This window comes from Sinohyriopsis cumingii, chromosome 4, assembly GCF_028554795.1.
Source record: "Sinohyriopsis cumingii isolate HCF-2022 chromosome 4, ASM2855479v2, whole genome shotgun sequence".
Lineage (NCBI taxonomy): Eukaryota > Metazoa > Mollusca > Bivalvia > Unionida > Unionidae > Sinohyriopsis > Sinohyriopsis cumingii.
In genome coordinates, this window is record NC_142964.1 from 83,183,067 (window position 1) to 83,204,755 (window position 21,689).

Sequence of the window (21,689 nt, forward strand, 5' to 3'; positions counted from 1 at the left end):
AACTTCTCCCTATGACCATGATCTTCAAGCTCTCTGCATCTTTCATGATGCATTTTCTTCCAATGTCTGATGATGATCCTCCAATGAAAACAGGAGGTACTGCTCTTTTTTATATAAAAAATTGACCAAAACCTGATGCCAGATGCATGGACAGATGACTGCTGTTTTGTCTTTTGCACTTGTCATCATAGCAGAAACAAAACCTATCACCAGTGGTATGGCCTTACAACAAAACATTATTTTGTCTAAATGGTATAGTACTTCCTAGTGCATCCCATGTATTAGGTTACATCACTCAGATGTAATTGTGTCAAAGATACTGACTTCAATGCAAACATTAATGTATATCACTGCAGCATGAAGTATTGGTCAAAATGGCTTAATTTTAACTTAAGAGTAAAGAATTATTTTAACTCCCTCTGATCATGCCACATAACTGACATCTGTTCACTTCCATAAATGAAATTTCAGACTGCATGACTGAAGTGTCACTGACAGAGTCCATGATCAGTCTCCACATAAATAATCGCCCAAGTCCCTGAATCAACCATTTTCTATCAGGTGCATTTAAGAAATGTGGTATTCCCAAAGGTATGGATGGGACACACTAAAGTAGTTGCAGATGTCAGCAAAGGAATTTGAGTCTGATGATGTTTACACCAATTGGACAACAGTGGAAGAATTGTGAACTTTACTTGGTGACTCAGTCATTAAGCATGAATTCTTGACCTGTTAACATATGATGTCATGCAATGACATTTATAGGATCCTGTGAATAGTGCGGACTTTACTTTCATTGGTTGTAAGAGATTTGCAATTCATTTATAACAAGATATTACACAGCAGATCATTCTGGACAACCATTTTTATACCTGTATGTGACCTATAATCACATTCATGGATTTGTGATACAAATGGATTGAAAATGTTGTCAATTTCTGTGTGTACCTGTATAAGACCTATAATCACATTCATGGATTTGTGATATAAATGGATTGAAAATGTCAATTTATGTGTATACCTGTATAAGACCTATAATCACATTCATGGATTTGTGATACAAATGGATTGAAAATGTCAATTTATGTGTATACCTGTACAAGACCTATAATCACATTCATGGATTTGTGATACAAATGGATTGAAAATGTCAATTTCTGTGTGTACCTGTATGTGACCTATAATCACATTCATGGATTTGTGATATAAATGGATTGAAAATGTCAATTTCTGTGTGTACCTGTGTAAGACCTATAATCACATTCATGGATTTGTGATACAAATGGATTGAAAATGTCAATTTCTGTGTGTACCTGTATAAGACCTATAATCACATTCATGGATTTGTGATATAAATGGATTGAAAATGTCAATTTATGTGTATACCTGTACAAGACCTATAATCACATTCATGGATTTGTGATATAAATGGATTGAAAATGTCAATTTATGTGTATACCTGTATAAGACCTATAATCACATTCATGGATTTGTGATACAAATGGATTGAAAATGTCAATTTATGTGTATACCTGTACAAGACCTATAATCACATTCATGGATTTGTGATATAAATGGATTGAAAATGTCAATTTATGTGTATACCTGTACAAGACCTATAATCACATTCATGGATTTGTGATACAAATGGATTGAAAATGTCAATTTATGTGTATACCTGTACAAGACCTATAATCACATTCATGGATTTGTGATACAAATGGATTGAAAATGTCAATTTCTGTGTGTACCTGTATGTGACCTATAATCACATTCATGGATTTGTGATATAAATGGATTGAAAATGTCAATTTCTGTGTGTACCTGTATAAGACCTATAATCACATTCATGGATTTGTGATATAAATGGATTGAAAATGTCAATTTCTGTGTATACCTGTACAAGACCTATAATCACATTCATGGATTTGTGATATAAATGGATTGAAAATGTCAATTTATGTGTATACCTGTATAAGACCTATAATCACATTCATGGATTTGTGATACAAATGGATTGAAAATGTCAATTTATGTGTATACCTGTACAAGACCTATAATCACATTCATGGATTTGTGATACAAATGGATTGAAAATGTCAATTTATGTGTATACCTGTACAAGACCTATAATCACATTCATGGATTTGTGATATAAATGGATTGAAAATGTCAATTTATGTGTATACCTGTATAAGACCTATAATCACATTCATGGATTTGTGATACAAATGGATTGAAAATGTCAATTTATGTGTATACCTGTACAAGACCTATAATCACATTCATGGATTTGTGATACAAATGGATTGAAAATGTCAATTTATGTGTATACCTGTACAAGACCTATAATCACATTCATGGATTTGTGATACAAATGGATTGAAAATGTCAATTTATGTGTATACCTGTACAAGACCTATAATCACATTCATGGATTTGTGATACAAATGGATTGAAAATGTTGTCAATTTCTGTGTGTACCTGTATAAGACCTATAATCACATTCATGGATTTGTGATATAAATGGATTGAAAATGTTAAGTAAAGATGGGCAAAACATAAGTTGTCAATTTCACTCGACAATATAATTGCATTTATTGTTTACACTAATTATGTCCCTATTTTTCCTCTGTGTGTGTGTGTGTGTGTGTGTGTGTGTGTGTGGCTTCTTTGATTTTTCTGGATTAGTTTTCTAATATCACCTTGACTTACAGGAAGGTCAAACAGAAATCAGCTTTTTACAGCCCTTAAAAAAGGGGGAGGGGAAGAGCCCTTACAATCAAATATATGTGGTAAATACAAACCCTAACCTCAGTATTGATGCAAGATGGTATGTCTATATCAGAACAATCATGATTATACAGTTTGGAGAAAGTTTAGACATCCCGAACAATGAAAAGAAAACATAGATAACAGCAAAAAAGGGTAAAATTTAGATACAAAATTTATTAATGAAACCCAGATTCTCATAAAAAGTCCATGACAGCTTGAACATCATCACTGGATACATGCCAATGCAAATGGAATGTCTCAGATGTTCATGCAGGAGGGTACATAAGGGCTATTCTATGTCCATGAGCCTGCAAGGGGGTTGACATCAACTAAATGAATGAATATATACCATCTACCTAAACTGCTTTGAAATGTGGCCAAAGACTACAGTGAATTCATTTTAAACATTTAATCTACATGTACAAACTTTGCTATCTGGCAAAAGACTACAATGAATTCATTTTGAACATTTAATCTATGTGTACAAACTTTTCAGAAATTAAATCAGGAATTAAAATATCCACCATCAAATGTCTATGCTGTAAATTTAATTTCTTTGAGGTAGATCCACAAATTTACATATAATGAAAATTTTCATAATCTGAACAACTAGGAAAAGCAATTTCACAGTATTTTAAAAGTGTGATGTAAAGACTTTAAAAAAAAAAAAATAAGATATGAACTTAATGGAAACTGGACCCCCCCAGTTGTGACACACATTCTAGTGATGATAAACCAAGATTTGTTCAAACAGCTTTGAAGTCAGAGTGGAAGGGAAAGGGTGATGAAAATGTAACTGCATGAGCTGTGACCTTGACCATTACAATAAGACCCCCAACAGGATATGTAATACACTTTTTAGTAATGATGTATAATCAGTGATGCTGCCAGGATTTTATCTAAAGTGGGGAGCTCCCCCTTGTCACAAAAATAAGAAGGGAGTAGAACAAACAGGATGGAGAGGAGGAAATGGCCATAGTTCATTATTTACCTAACATTTCAATTTATAAATATTGTTTTGTGTTGAGAACCCCTGTTAATAGTTTTCTGTCTGAAGGGGCATATACATAGCTAATTTAACCAGCTGAAACATGTTTGGAAACTGTTCACGGTTGTTATGTACATCTTCCCACTGTTCACAGGTATTGTCTTTTGGATACTTCTACTCCCAAATAAGATTTACATTAACATATGCTCTGCCGATGTTTCTCTTTCCTGAATGAGTGCTTTACTGACTACTATGCCAGATTTCTTATCTTTTCCATAATGCTGTTTTTGGGGCTTTAAGTCCATGTCATAGTCTGCTTGTTCAGAAAGAAATATTTCATAAAATAAATATATTTACTTTCTAATTTCAATTTTAGATTCTTGCTTATGAAATTTATCTTAATTCTTGTAGGGCTATATGGTTTTGTAGCATAAGATCCTGCAGGCTAAAACATTTGAGAAAAAAAATTAAAATTGCTAGACATGATTATAAACTGTCACACTGCAGACATCGTAGCAATGTGACTGAATTTTTTTTAAAGCTACGTAAAAAATCCAAATCAGACACACACATATCATAATGTGGTGACTACAAAATTTACCAAGTTTCATGCAACTGAACAACAAGAGTGCCATGAATGACATTATAAATGCACCATATTTTTAATTGTCCTCCAAGCAGGAACCAACAGGGCCATGGCTGACTCGGGAGATTATTGACCAATGGGTCTCAATCAACTGACCTTTTGATCAAGGTGTCTGGTCTTCAACTAAACTTACTGTGCAAAAAAAACAATTAATTTCTTATCAGACTTACCATAACCATGACCTCTGATCTCTAGAAACCTGAATTTTTTGTTGGCAAAGTGAATGCCATCCACAAATTTTGGTCAAGGTACTCTCTAGAAATAGATAACTCTGAAAAATCCATTCATTTTTCTCTTACCCACAGTAACTTTGTTGATCTTATGACCCCAAAATCAAAAGGTGCTCTTTTATACTTTAGTACAAACCCTCCACAAATACTGGTCAATCTATGTGGTCTAGAAATATGGTAATTATGCAAAACCTATATTTTTTGTCCAGTCAATGACCTTGAGTTTAGCCTTTAGGCCCAAAAATCAACAAGCTTTTTTTTAACCCAATGTGCAAGTAATCCAAAACTTTTAGTGAAGATGCTTAGCATATCTGCATCATCTGAACAAATTCTGAAAGAACTTCAAGCCAAGACCTTCTGCTAAATTCAATCCAATTCTGCTAAGCTGTTCATATGACGAGGTCATTTAAAGTTTAGCTAAAGAGATAAATTTTCATTCGTTAAGAGCAATGTTTGAAAGTAATATCAGATATGTGTTTGGACATAATTATAACTTACCAAAAGTAATTGCCAACCTTTGTTTTGTTCTTGTAGACGACTATACCAGTAGGAGTGAGACCTAAAAAATACTCTGTGTTCCCCTCCCCCTGTAAAAAGAAAAAGATCATATACAAATATTTTCTATGCATGCAAACGACAAGCACATGGCATTTGTTATGTTTCAAATGATATAATTAATCTAACATCAGAACCCACTACTGATACTACATATCAAGTATTTCAATATATACTGATATACTATTATTATGTCTTGTCTCATACCAACTATTGCAATATATATTGATATACTATTATTATGTCTTGTCTCATACCAACTATAGCAATATATATTGATATGCTATTACTGTCTTGTCTCATACCAACTATAGCAATATATATTGATATGCTATTACTATGTCTTGTCTCATACCAACTATTGCAATATATATTGATATACTATTATTATGTCTTGTCTCATACCAACTATTGCAATATATATTGATATACTATTATTATGTCCTGTCTCATACCAACTATAGCAATATATACTGATATACTATTATTATGTCTTGTCTCATACCAACTATAGCAATATGTATTGATATGCTATTACTATGTCTTGTCTCATACCAACTATTGCAATATATATTGATATACTATTATTATGTCTTGTCTCATACCAACTATAGCAATATATACTGATATACTATTATTATGTCCTGTCTCATACCAACTATAGCAATATATACTGATATACTATTATTATGTCTTGTCTCATACCAACTATAGCAATATATATTGATATACTATTATTATGTCTTGTCTCATACCAACTATAGCAATATATACTGATATACTATTATTATGTCCTGTCTCATACCAACTATAGCAATATATACTGATATACTATTATTATGTCTTGTCTCATACCAACTATTGCAATATATATTGATATGCTATTACTATGTCTCATAACATATCAAGTATTGCAATATATATTGATATGCTATTACTGTCTCATCTCATACCAATTATTGCAATATATATAGTGATATATCATTACTATGGTATGTCTCATCTCATTGTGCCTATGATCACTAAATGAGCCCCTGATCATTTTTCAAAATATGTTTGCTTTTAATGATGTTTGCTGGTCTCAAATTCATGTTTACTACACAATTCGAAACTAAGTAACAACATCACATAATCAGTGTGTCATTTATTACTGCAATGCAGTGCAACTCAAGATAAACTATGAGAGATATCAAACCTCTTTATGATGTAATAACAACATAATTCTGCTATTTAATGGGTAATATTATTGTAAAAGAAAACAACAACTAAAATATGAAAGCATAAATAACTTTAAATAACAACTAAATGTATATGAGAGCCTAAATAACTTTAAATAACAATAGAACTACATGTATATGAGAGCCTAAATAACTTTCAATTTACTACATGACTTTATTTGGTTTCATTCTCTTCCTACTTCATATTACTAAAACTTAAAGCCCCAATGATGCCGTTTATCATAAATTTCACCATTTTTTCCAATGTAGCTGAAGTATTGAAAGAAAGAAATGACTTGTTCAAAAAGATATCTGACATAAACTATTCTCTGAAATAATCAAGATGCCAGGTTTAAACGACGCTCAAATATTCAACCATAATTCAGTCAACGAAGTCGTTTGTAATTCTGATCTTTTTCCAGAGTGCTCCAAGAGTAGTGATGTGATGCAATCGACAAATTCCATTAGAGATTAATCTAATAATAACAAAATTTGCACGTGCCACACAGACTGATTCGAAAGGGGATAAAGATAGGCAGGTCCGCTTTTTTAAAGCGGATCTGAAAAGAAAAAATGTGCATTAGAGACAAATGAGACTCAGGTGAATATAGGTGATGAGCTGGGTCACTCGAATATATAGTGAAGGGCGACAGTCTGACATAGCGTGAAAGTTAGCTTCTCATGTTTACAACAGTGATGTCATCATATCTCATGTGCCAGCTTTCAAAAGATATCAGTTGACCCATGGATTATTAATTTGTACACATGTGAAAAATGGCAAGGTTTTCTCAATTCAAAGGAGAAATTACATGGCATCCAACAATGTTTAGGACCAATATCTTTCAAGATTCAGTGTTATTCAGATGATTTGGTACATATGACTTTTTGCATGTAATGGCGGCATTGAGGCTTCAACAAAGCGGGAAACTTCACTCATAAAGCTATCATTTTTTCGTCCTGACAGTAGATATGACCTTCAACCAATGAACAGTTCAAGGATTTTCCTATGCTGTCAATGGCATTATTGTAAGCATATGTGGTGAAATACATACATCCTATACTTTTCTGTATCTTTATTCTTATCTTACTCATGCATACTATGTCAAGTTTAAGGCAAGACAATTAAAATATCCTGTTTTGCAAAAATTCACAATAACCTGATCTTTCACTATTGATTGTTTTGAAATATAATTTCAAAGTTACTGCTAATTACAAGCATTCTGAATACAAAATAAAGTAATAGTAAAAATTATGGGCACTAGTATTGTTTACTCACAAATTATTAGGGTTTATAAGAATTATTTTTAGATCTGACCTAAAACTTTGTTTTTTGACATTTTCTCAAACTTCTTACAATTTTTTTTATGTAAAAATGCAAACAAATGAAGAAAAATGTCAATCAAATGATCCAAGATGACTGTGACCCTTCCTTATTTAAAAAAAAAAAACAACTCTAATAATAGTATGTGCCTTAAATGAATATACATAGAATAAATGGAAATTTAGATAAAACTTTTATTCAGTACATGACCTTTTATTAAATATATGGACAATTAATTTCAAGCATTGGTACTCACAGCCTAAAATACAAGAGTCAAAATGATGAATATGGTTGTGAGTCACTTGGTAACATCCCATCTTTCAACAATACATTTGTTTAATGTGTCATTGTTGCAACAAAGTTTATTTTGGAACTCGACAACACAAAACTAGAAAGAACATCAATATGGTAAATAATTAAGAAATCACAATATGGAGATAAATGAGAAAACTTTTTTTTTAATTTGTAAATTTGACATTTGTGCCATCTACTCCATAAACCAACAGCTTTAAACATGGAGACATGACTACAGTGAAACATCACTTATCCAGACAGAGTATCTGAATTATTCATTAATACTACTACCATGACCCTTGAAATTATAATTTGTAACAATGTACATGTAACTGTCAATGAAACTAATTTGCAGATCATGATGCCAACATAGAAAAGAATAACAGAAATCAGAAACAAACACGAACATAATCAAATATGATCTCCTACAGTTATAATTACTATCACCATATGAATAGCTCAATTATATTTTGAATTAGAAATAAATGTAATTAGCACAGAGGAAGTGAAATCTTACTTGTAAGTGCTGGTATGACATGTAATTTATCATACAGAAATACCAAGTTGATCAAGCATGACTAAAAGACTCATAACAGTCCAATCAAAGGCATTCTGTAACTTAAGCCTATAAAATTAACCATGAAGCAAAGATCAATGGCAACTCAGTGGATGATACAAATTAATCATCTACCAGCACAGGTGTGAGTAGAACCCATGCCAATTGAGTTTACCCTAATCAAAGCCCTTTAACACTTGTATTCATAAATCACACATAAAATGACTGGCCAAAACACCTATGTTATCATTCCTTTGTGAACAGTCTGAGTAGATTTCAATTAATTCACATATCTTGATATTTTTATTGTTTCTTCACTTTCTCCCCCAATCAAAAAAAATGCAACATTTTTAAGGACTAATCTGCTTTCAGATGTGACGAGTTTACAAATACGATGACATACTATGCATCTGGACATTTGTTGATTATAACAAAGAACTGACAAAATACTCTGCAGTGTTACAAACTTTATAAGTATCACATTTTCTATACATTTTACAGTTATACAAAACTGGTTGTCACAAGCAGTTCATTTTCCATTCAGACTAATTTAACTAATCTCAAATTCTTAAGTTCTGCTGCAGTCATGCAGAGAAGCTGATAAAAAGCACCAATTACTTTTGTGTAATACAATAACAATATATATAAGAAACTCCTGGAAATTACATTTCAGCTCTTTTAAAAATTGGTCATTCTTTTCTCTATATACCCTGTCTAATAGATGCCATTTACAGAATATCAATGTATAGAAAGATCATTCAAAAGTAACTCACAAGAACTGGATGGAGATCCACACCATACATGTCCAGCCATTTAACTTTATCCAGGAACCTATACTCAGCAACCGCTGGTACCTGGCCCCTGAAAAAGCAATGATAAAATAAACATTCTTTTTAAAAAATATCTTATCTAAAACTTTGTCAGACTACTTTCAATTACCTTCTACTGACAATATACCAATTATAGGATTTTAAAACCAACAGACCAGAAACTAAAAAAATAAATATAATTTAGTTGAGAAGACAATGGGACCCAATGTTTGTCTCTGGAAAAACCACAAATTTAAGTACCAGTCTGAGAAAATGTCATTTTTTTTTCTCGCAAACCCCCAAAATTAATAAGATAATAAAGGATTTTAAAAATTTGCTTTAATACGACAGATAGACAATCCACAAAATTCATAATACTGCTTGAACACTATGCCAATCCAATGAATTCACAATGAATTCCTTTATAGTAATTTTTCTTAACATTTTGATGAGTATAAGTATGCCTTATAAATGCTTAAAATACTGGAGCTTCCAGGGGCATAGCCCCCTGGCCCCCAAAAGGGGTTTTATACCACAGACCCTCTGCCTACTTGTTTACACTAAATAAACAATATTCCAAATGTCTTGGATTACGATGGAATGCCTGCCATTGTAGTTTCCTAATCAGATGAGGAAATATCATTGTTATCTGGGTATTTCTGTGACGCAGATTTATGAGGCCATTTTTTCAAATATTTTCTCACTGATGTGGAGCCATCAGGATGAAGCAAGACTCCAATTCTCTTGCATTCTGTATCACGTTCTAAATAAGGTTGTGTAAGCGTATGCATCCAAACAATTTCAATCTATGGAAAGACCATAGACCACTGAAGCCTATGACAAAGGTTGGGATTCTGAATTCCACCTTATCACAAATAAATCCACCAATGGTTGATCACAGCAGGCAGATATTTAATAAAAAAAGCTGAGGGATGAAACATTTTTAGTAGTTGAGGCAGAAAGTCTGGTAATACATTTAGTAGGCCAGGAATATGATGAACTTGAAGGTGGATTAGTTGTTGAAGACGCCAACTTTAAAAAATCCCAATAAAAAATGCAAAGGTCTGGGTATTTGGTTCCTCCTTGCCTTCCGAGATAATTCACCAAAGTAGAGTTGTTGAACAGAATGACAAGACCACTTTCCATGTAGTTCCTCAAGCAACCAATAAAAAGCTTTCAGAATGTCTTTCATCTCAAGGATGGTGATATGTAAAGATGCTCTAGAGTGGACCACACTCCACTGGTCTCATGGATTCATAGATGTGCACCACAGTCCTCTGTGCATGTACTTGTACACAGTGATCTGCAGATTTCCAGAGGCTGTGCATGCAAAGGAACAACCAACATGAGCCATCTGAGGTTATCCATATTCAGAAGGAACTTCATATATGTTGAGACTACTATCAGTTGGTCCAAGGGGTAAAGTCTCTGCTTCCACTGGAAGAACAGAATGATTTTTAATGGTCTCATAAAAAGCCACCTACAACACTGTGGTCTGCTGCCACAATAAGCAAACAGTGGGTGCAGAAAATCTTTGACTCAAAGACAGTCCTGTGTTAGAACTGAAGACACCACTGAACTGATTTTGATACCCATTTCTTAGGAAGACATACTAAATGTACTTCTATTTTGAACTCAATAACTAAATGGATAAACTGCAGAGTTGGTATGAGTTTATTGAGAAGGCATCCAAAGCTGAGGAGACCAACAAGGGCTATCATATCTTCCTCAAAGGCATAACTCACTTGCTGTTTTTTAAAAATGTTGTCCAGGTAGTCAGATGTTGCAGCCATGGTGGTGGTCCTGAAATTGGCCATGACCCATTCCATAAGACATGAAGATTGAGGGAGTGATGTTGAGTCCAAAAGGGTGTGCCATGAACTGGTAAACTGTTTACATGTAAGTGAACTGCTGGAACTTCTAAGAGTTTGCAAATTGGGACATGCAGATACACATCTTGCAGGCCTATACTGTATGCAAAGTCTTCCTCCAGAATGGCATTTAAAACCCATCCTGGTGTTTCCATTTTGAACCATGTGGTACAAATGAAACAATTGAGGGTGCTTAGGTTTATGACTGGTCAAAGAGTACCATCGACCTTTGGGACTATTCAATCTTCAATAAAAACCTGGTGATTTTTTGTTCTGAATGATCCCTACTGCCCCTTCTATAGCAGGCTGATTTCTTGTTGCAAGACAACTGCCTTAAACAGGTCTTTGATGATGTTTGTAGCTGAATTGACCCTAAAGAATGGAGGAGGTGAGTTTAATGTGATAATGAGGCACTCTGAAACCATTTGTTTTTGTTATAAAGGCCTTCTTTCTATCATTTTGTTTACCATCCTGAAAATCCCTCCTTGGTGCCTTTGGTTGTTTATAAGGGTCATATGTCTCTCTGGTGGTTTGTTTATGTATTTCTTTGACCTTGCCATGGAGAAGAGTTCAGAAAAGAATGACTGCAATCTGCAAACGGTACCGTAGCTTGATTTGTGATGGTTTTCAGAAAGGTGGAAGTGGAAAGCACTGCATCTCTTTCTGCCTTCTACATGTTTGTTGCTGCTGTTACCATACTGGTTGGAGTGTGTTAAGTAGCTCTGTTTAGGACTCATGCCATCTGTCAACCAGACTCCCATGCGTCTGGTGAAACTCCAGGTGGGAGAATGTAAAGTGTTTTCTGCTTGTTAGAATACTGCACTGATACATTAATACCAAGTCCAACATTCAACATGCCATGTGTCATTAAAGGACTTCCAGTCCATGAGTCCCAAGTAGGGTTTTGACATCCTGATGGGTGCAAATGTCTGTCTACTGCTGGGGCGTCCATGTGAAAAACTGGAGTGTGTGTCTCACAGAACTGCCAACTAAATTTGATGAAAGACATCACTGGGAAAAGATGAGTCTGTTGACATTATGGTCTTGTAATTAACTTTGTAAGGAACCCAAAGGGCCAGCAACTCACCCAGACTGTGGTAGGAGTCTGAACATTGGTTTATCCTTCCAGATTAGTTGTTGTTATTGCTGTTTTGGGTTTAACACCATTTCTCAGCGCAAAATAGGCTATACATAGCAGGCAGTATTGCTGGTGGAGAAAGAATCATGGAGAACCCCAGTAAGGGCCACAGACGCACAGAAAGTTACTGGCAAGCTTTCTCGCATACCAACCCTGGCCAAGCCAGAGACTCGAACCCACCTGAACAAAGGTGAGATGGTAATGATTGATAAAGGAGAGTGCTTTAGACCAATTGGCCCATGGGGACCCCCTTCAGATTAGTAAATCAAATGACACAAGAACGTTAGACCAGGCTGATGATGTAGAAGGAGGACAAACCCCTGGCGACAACATGTGAAATATTGATTGAGAAGAATCTTCTCCTGTCCTGAGATCTAGCAAAGAGATCCTACTTTGTCATCTCTAGGTTAACAGGGCAACAATGTGCGATCTGAGATGACACTGAGATGACTGTGCAAAGGGGCTAACCAAATTGCTTGCAAAACGTCCTAAGTGGGATAGTTATTTAACAACAATCATGAAGCAACTGCTCAATTTAAATGGCAAAGTTATCAGAACACAGTAAAATCCCATGTGTACTGGGGCACTAAATTGGACACCTGGTGCTTGGAGTCACCTTTTGCACTATGCTAGAAATCAAGATCCATAAGAGTACTTGTGTGACGTAAGCTATGCAAATTGGAAAAAGCCCTTCCATCTTCTGGTGTGAATGGCAAGATCAATTGTTGTGATGACTTGTTACAAACTAAGACATATGATAGAGTCTGGTCATGATGGAACTGCACCATTATTCTTGCATTATATTGTCCAGTTCTTCTGTTTTGACTAGTTATGGGATATTTGATCCACAAAACTGATCCATTCTCCTGATATGCAAGACATCTGAGGAAGATTGTTTGGATCTCAATCTCGCTCAAATATAGTCAATAAAGATTACTGGCTGCTGAACACATGTGGAATCAGGCCTGCTGGTTGTGCCAAACAAGGTTTGTCAAGTTGAGGGTGGAGCCAGAGCTGTTGCTATTGCTGACTGGAATAACTTGGATCACTTCTATGTTGATAAGTCTTCTGGAGTGCAATACCCTTTGAAAATAAATAATTCACCACAGTAACATCAACATGTATACTAATGGCATCCTCTTTCCTCAAAGTGCACTTCTGTTCCTTCCCTTTAACGGCCCCCAGTAATACAACTTAGAGATACTTTTCGTCAAAGTTGCACAGATCTGACATGTATTCCTGAGTGGCAACTGGAGCAAGCAGGATGGTCGTCATTCTAGTGTTTCCACAGCAATGTTTACATAACTTATACTTTATACTGCCCATGATCTAAATCTGTAAGACAAAAATAGAGCAGACAATGTATATTGTGGTAACCAGGCAGGCATCATGCTTTATGAACTCAGAGAGTACCAATCTACACACTATATAAAAATTTACCTGTAAGAATGGCCTACATAGTAGCCCCTTCAGGAAATTAATTGAGCATCATTATTATTACTTGTGAAGCAGACACTACAGCATTAATTCTAATAAAAGCTTACCTGTAGGAAAGGACAATTGATTGTCAATACCAGAAAAATCACCAAAGTGATAATATAATAACTTTGAAATGGATGCTATGACTAGACTATGTATACTAAAGTTACCTGTATATACCCAACTGCAGCAGAAACTATTAAAAAAGAATTTGAGCTTTCTACAACACACACAGGTACATATGAAGGGTGCCTGTGTATGCAAGTTATAATTCTACAAGACAGAAAATGTGGTTATAAAAAGAAGAAAACAAGAAAATTATACATCCCTTCAAAGAGAAAACCCCTCCAACTTGCTTTAATGTAGGTTTTGTGGGTTTGGACTGTGAGGCATCTCATCAGGAGAGAGAGTACTATTTGTCACAAGCAGAAGTTTTAATTGAAGTATTCACAGAATTTGGTGCCAATCCCTGTATCAAGGGGAAATCATTCTAACAGCCACATATATGGGCAAATAACTACAAAATTTTAGTCTGAAAGGGTTGAATTTGCAGGATAGTAGTAGTCTCCTAAAATGTAATGATCAGGTTACACATCTGAAGAAATCACCATATCATACCTTAATGTAGTTGATACAATGAAAGTCACTGTGTCATACCCAAAAGCTGCAGACTATTTGTACCCTAATGTAGCCCAGACAATTACAATCTGTGTCATGCATATCCTAATGCAATCCAGACAATGAAAGTCACTGTTTCATACCCTAAATTAGTCAAGACAATTCAAATTACTCTGTCATACATACCCTACCGCAGTCCAGACAAATCAAATCAGTTCAAAACAACTTTGTCTTATACCCTAATTCAGTCCAGCAATGAAAATCACTTTTTCACAACTTAATGCAGTCCAGATAATGAAAATCATAATTTCTCATAACCTAATAAAATCTAGACTATCAAAGGTCTCATACCCTAATGCAGTCCAGATAATCATAATCATTGTCATACCCTAATCGCCTGTGGTAAAAAGCGATTCTATCTTCCAGTTCCTCAGTCTGGTTTGGCATGAAGTGGAATTCTGACACATAACCCTCTGGAAGTCTACTAGGATCATAATCCCCAAGCTCAGCTAAAAAAGAGAAAAGTTAACAGAATAGGTAATCTTATTACATGTCAAAAGAGCAAAGGGATGGATATTTCTAAAGTAGGTGGATACTGTTAGTCACTTTTTCACTGAGGAAAGCAATTTTTATGAGGTACTAATTTTTTTTAATTTTATAGTTGCTACAAACCATAAGTTTAAAACCAAAATGAACATAATGCTTTTCTAGAAATGAAAAAGCAACTTGCATTAGGACCCCCTTGCAAATCCACAAGAGTTAAAACTGATACCCAGATAAAAGTCGGAGACGCAAAAAATACATGTACTCAGTACAACTCACAATGTTTCAAAAACCTACACTTTGCAGTGGGAGTGGGGAGAGAATGGAGGGGATTGGAGAAAAAAACTCAACCACTTATCCTTGTGTCCTGACAGAGGTGCCATGAGGTCTTGGGTATGAGGTGCTCTGCATATCATACTTTGTCACAGTCGCATCTGATAACCACCATGGAGTGGATGCGATCTTGATAACATGGGCATAGTTTATTTGTTATCACCCCTACAAGCATGCTCTAAAGAAGCTGAGAGAGACAGAGAGAGAAATAGATCATTTAGTCAATGATACAGAGAGACACACACACACACAGAGTAAGGATTGAGTAGGGATAACAGAGTAAGGATTTTTTATTATGTTCTGGAATAAAATATTTCCTCTCATAATACTTCAGTGGTCTAAAACACTTGCCTTTACTGATCACTGCCATCTCACCTCTCTATCAGTACAAGTTCAAGTCTTGGGCTCAGCCAATATGTGTATGTGAGAAAGCTGCCAGTAAATTACTGAGGGTCATTGGTTCTTAATGGGGATTTCCCCAGGTTCTTCCTCCACCAGTTATACTGGCTGCCATGTATAGCATATAGGCCCCGAGAAATGATGTTAAACTTGAAACAATGAAGAACAACTCTCATAACACATTTTAGTTTAAATTTCCCTGCCATATTCTTAACTAATTTGTATTCCAAAGGCTTTCATAAAGCATTCCATTGTTATAATGTTTCATTGGTTATATAATTTGATTTGCTTGGTCTGCCTCAGAAAATCAGCTGAATTATTATGTTTTTATCATTTAATGTGCTGAAGCAAACAATGGCAGTCTTTTAAACAAATCCTAAATAATCACACATCATTCATAATCATTAAATAACAAAGGCCTAACAAAGGTGCCAGGTAACAAAGACATAATCACAACTCATTCATAATTGGCACCTTAGGCTCATTGGTTGCTGACCATTTCAATGTAAATAAAGCACAAAAAGAAATGATTTTTTGTTGTTTATATTTTTGACAACACAAATTAAAAATATCCTTGCTCTACCTGTATGTTGAGTGAGTACAAATACTTTTCCATCTTAATACAGGTCTAATTTACTAGTTGGTAAGCTATTGAACAAAAATGTTATCACATAAAAGTGACTTTAATTATTCACTGACTGATGCATGTATATGTATGTTGACATTTTCATCAGTTGGTAAAACTTACTGGTTCATCTTTTCCTTTCTTCTTGATAACTTGTATTTTATACAAATGTATGTTGTTTCTTTTATTAGCATTACACAATTCTGCCAGTAATCATACCAGTATAAACTTTATGTCCAATGTCATCAGCAAGAACATTTTAAAATAAAATTAATCTGAATATAATGTTTCTTGTTTAAAACATTCTAAAATCCCAGTTCCCTCTGATACATTATAAACAGTATATATTCTATCATTCTGTAGTGTTGCACAACTTTTGTAAACATTCTGAAGACATAAAAATGTCCAGTGACACTAGCGGAGTCAGGCACATGTATCATGACATGGACTTCTGGATTGAAAAATCAAACTCTCTAGACAGTGCAACTATATCAAGTAAATTGTGGTCTCTGTTTTTCCCAATCTATATGTTATTATTTCTCTTGAGTTGGGTTTGTTGTTGTTGTTGGGTTTAACGCCATTTTTCAGCACTCGATTGGCTATACATGGCAGCCAGTATTAATGGTGGAGGAAGAACCCGAGAAAACCCGGGAAAGAACCACCAACCCACGAGAAGCTACTGGCAAGCTTTCTCACATACCCACATTAGCCGAATCCGAAACTCGAACCCACGGAGACAGCGGTGAGATGGCAGTGATCCGTAACGGAGAATGCTTTAGACCACTCGGCCACTCGGGGCCCCTGAGGTGGTTTTAAAATAATAAAATCCATGTTTCATAACCTATAGCCATCTCATTCAAATGTCTCCCATTACTCTTTCAGATTTGGTATGGTTATTTCAACCCTAGTCTGTTTTTGATCAGCCATCAACAAATGTGGGATTCATCTTGCTTTATGAGCTTCAAAATGATTTTCAAGCAAAGAAAACAGTTGATGAATTAATGCCCATGATAATAGAACTATCTTTCAGTGTGTATTAAGCATTTTCATCAATTGCCTCCTTCTAAAAGGCCATTTCCCGCTCACATATTGCAGACAATGGTCTTTCAAATGTGTAATCTTCCATGGCTTCTTAACCATCTTTAAAATGATGAAAACATTTCAAAATTGAACATTACTGAGAATTAACTTCATAAACTGTTATCCAAGTCGGCCTGGATTTTGATATGGGAGTACATCAAGAATGACTTTCCGGTTTGCTTTTTACTCAGTAGTAAAATTATTCTCCTCTGCCAACATTTTTTGATGCCTGCCATACACCTATTTTGCATCACACGCATATATCTAAAGGTGTCCAGTGCACTGCACAAGCAGCAGCAGATCATTTTCAGAACATTACTTTGTCTATTGATTAGGGTTAAATTTACTGACAGGTTTAAAGAGTGGTAACAAAATATTCAGAACTTTTCAAATACCCCTTGCCAGTAGCTTCTCATGGGTCGGTGGTTCTTTCCGTGGTTTTCCCAGGCTCTTCCTCCACCACTGATACTGGCCGCCATGTATAGCCTATCTTGTGCTGAAAAATGTTGTTAAACCCAACAACAACAACAAATACCCCTCATACTATTCCAAGCCTGAAGAAGAAAATACCATAATTTTCTTTTATTCTAAAGGGTGGTCTGTATAATAGACTTTTACTGTTCATTTCAGAAGTCCTTTCCCTAACCAATAAAACATAATTTCTTCTAATAACTTTAATTGTGGACAATACATGTAATTATGTTGTTGTTGTTGTTGTAGAGTTTAACGCCATTTTTCAGCACACGATAGGCTATACATGGCAGCCAGTATTATTGGTGGAGGAAGAACCCGGGAAAACCCCGGAAAGAACCACAGACACATGAGAAGCTACTGGCAAGCTTTCGCACATACCCACATTAGCCAAATCCGAGACTCAAACCCACGCAGACAGAGGTGAGATGGCAGTGATCCGTAACGGAGAGCGCTTTAGACCACTCAGCCACTCAGGGCCCCCATGTAATTATGATTGTTCAAAATACTTACATTGCACAGCATAGGAAAATATTTCAGCAGCGTCATCAAAACTGACAGGTAGTCTCCCTTGGAGAATGTCTTGCTTTATTTGCAGGAAAAGCTGGTATCTGAAAACATACAGTAAAAGAAGCACATTTATTGAAAGCTGTCTAATAAAACTCTCTTACTAAGTTGCATCTTGGTCAAATGCAAAGAATATGGCAAACCTGGAAATAAATACTATGCTATAGTCTGGCTTTAAAGGCCAATATTTTGGGAAACCATTCATTATCTTAAACCTGTTATAATATAGCATTAGAACCACAGGCCTTAAACAGTGATATTTTTGATGTCATTTATAACCCAATTCTTAATGAATTTTTGTTCAACAATATAATGACTGCCAATATGAGACTGCCTGTCAAGCAAGGCCCTTTTTTGTAGCAGTTAAATAAATACTATAAATTAAAAAATATGATGACCCTATCTACTCCAAAACATTGCATTCTGCTCAATATACCTTCTAGTTCCAAAGCTGTCCAGAACATACTTGCTTCACTGTATTTTCATTTTGTTAAAAATCCTAAAATAATAATATGGAAACTGTCATCAGAACCAATCCTTGTTACTGATAGTCACATCACTGGCTGAATGAGCCAATCATTTATAGATCTGGTAAAACAAATTATGAATGTGAAAAGACTGCATGGATATTGCATTTTCAAACAAATAAGACATAACATTGTCTCTCCTACTAACTGCAATCTCATCTGATCAATTTTTGTAAAGACAACAAAAAAATACCAGTGATGAATTATCTTAAGAACAAAACATGATTACAAATAAAGTCTCAAGACTTTATTTTTCTGCCAACCACACCTTTTATTTCTAGAAGTAAAATAAATTTTAACATTGAGGTTAGGGTCTGTCTGTCGGATCAGATTGGGATGGATGGATTGAGGGACAAGCACACAGATGCCATTGATGACTGTGCTGAGCTTCCACCAAGGCTGGCTCAACAATGAATACATATTTTCATCATGATTCAAACCAGATACCTCTCACACAGAGGTAGACCACTCCAACAGTCTATAAATTGGCATAAAAGCTTTACAAGTTTCGAAAAATTCACAACCAAGTAGCATTGTAATTTGTCTTTAAAAAAAATGTTTTATATAGATTTTTGGTGCAAATTAAAGCTACTTTCCATATTTTTGGCATAATCAAAAAATTCTGAAACAATTTATTTTAAAGCTCCAATGCTACCATTTATCATACATTTCACAATTCTTCGAATCAAATTAAAGTTTCGAAGGAAGGAAATGACTTGTTAAAAAGATATCTGATATCAACTATTTGTTAAAATAATCAAGATATAAGGCTGAAACAACATTCAAATATTCAGTTTAGAATTATGAGGTGATACCTATTCAGTTTACTAAGTCACTCATAATTCTGTTCTTTTTGGGAGTGCTCCAAAGTAGTGATCTGACACATATGATAAATTCCGTTAGTGACTAATCTACTGACAACAACATTCGCATATGGCACACAAACTGATTCAAGAGGAATGAAGAAGCTCACTTTTTTAAGCAGATCTAAGATGAAAAAATCGTGCATTTGATAAAAATAAAACTGGTGAAATATTGGTATTCAGCTGGGGGGGGATGGAATATACAGTGAAGGACAAAACTGGGCTAAAGACAATCCAAAACAACATAATTATGATTTCTTATGCTTACAACATTGATGTCTTCAAATCTTGTGTTCCATCTTTTGTCAGAAATTAGTTGACCCATGGACATAGCTGATCATCATTCATATGTCAAATATTGCAGGGTTCCTCATTACTATGGTGAAAATACATGGCTAAAAAATGTGATGAAACATCAATGTTATCTAGATTCAATGGAACCCAAAGATATTTAGGACCAATATCTTTCAAGATTCAGTATTATTCAGATGACCAGGTTTATACGACTTTTGGCACGTTATGGAGGCAATGGAGATTTAAAGATCCGACAATATTTTTAGTTCATGAAATAAAATTCTGGAGTTCCAAATAAACCTCTTTTGGGATGAATCTCCAGCCTTGTACCTTATGTCAGGACATCTGAATACCACACCATCAAAAGTTTAATGATTATGTTGTGTCATGTATCAATACATATTGGTCATTGAAAGCATGTTTATTTCATATGATAATTTTGCATACATATATAATGGACAGAAGTCATAAGCAATTTTCATGCAAGTAATAACAATTCTCCCTCAATCTTTGACTCTGAATCTGATATAATGAATAGAAGATCACAACATCTGTCACAATGTCAATACACAACCACCTGCTAAATTTGCTTAAATCTGTAAGCATTATTTTTTGTACAAAAAAACAATGTTATCTATGCAATATCATTCAATGTATTATTAAGATTCCTCCACAAACTAAGTTGGATACCAATCCATTCACACCTATTTGTGTTATCATGCTAACAAGTAGGGGTGAAACAATACACCTCTGTTGCGTATCGCTTCAATTCACGTTACACAGCCTATGATCTAGTTTTGATACATGTATCAAATCGTATGGTCTTTTCATCTTTAGAAGGTCTGCTAGTACGGATGAAATGATACACCCATGCTACATATCGATACAATTCATAATACACAGCCTATCATATCATACATTATCAATACACATATCAACTTTATTATCTTTTCATCTTTAGAAGGTCTGCCAGTAGGGATGAAATGTTACACCCCTGCTATATATCGATACAATCCACAATACACAGCATATCATATCATACGTTATCAATACACATATCAGCTTTATTATCTTTTCATCTTTAAAAGGTCTGTCAATGGTTGAGTGGTGCTGTCTTACATGTGTTGATATACTGGTTGTATCTCCATTTATGTAGATTACAGAAAGACATTGACTTATCATCATTTCATATTCCATTCTCATCCTTGTCAAGATAAAAAGACTGATAAATTACAAGTATGCTTTGTGAAAAAAACAATACCATCCATGCATTACTGTAATGACCCAATTACCAAGCTAAACACAAAATGACATTCCCTGATTTTGGAGTAATGTGGCTTTTCATATTGAAAGGAACTGAGATAAACACTAAGTAACCACAGACCTGGTTTTGGTAACCATCAATCCTTGCACATGCCAGAGCCTAGTATTAAACTCATGATACCTGAGGTGCATGGTAAGCATTCTACTGCTGTGCTATCAAGGTTGCA

General features: G+C 34.8%; 1 protein-coding gene across 8 annotated transcripts in view; it reads right to left on the reverse strand.

Annotated features, from left to right (window-relative positions):
- Positions 1-21,689, reverse strand: part of LOC149801558 (uncharacterized) — a 190,879-nt gene that overhangs the window by 104,022 nt on the left and 65,168 nt on the right. For all 8 annotated transcript variants that reach the window (XM_089955768.1, XM_089955767.1, XM_089955773.1 and 5 more), the window contains exons 5-8: positions 18,462-18,559; positions 14,886-15,006; positions 9,356-9,443; positions 5,138-5,226 (exon numbers count right to left, since the gene is read on the reverse strand). In XM_089955768.1, the coding sequence (XP_089811894.1) occupies positions 5,138-5,226; positions 9,356-9,443; positions 14,886-15,006; positions 18,462-18,559 (396 nt within the window). The remainder of the gene's footprint in view (positions 1-5,137; positions 5,227-9,355; positions 9,444-14,885; positions 15,007-18,461; positions 18,560-21,689) is intronic.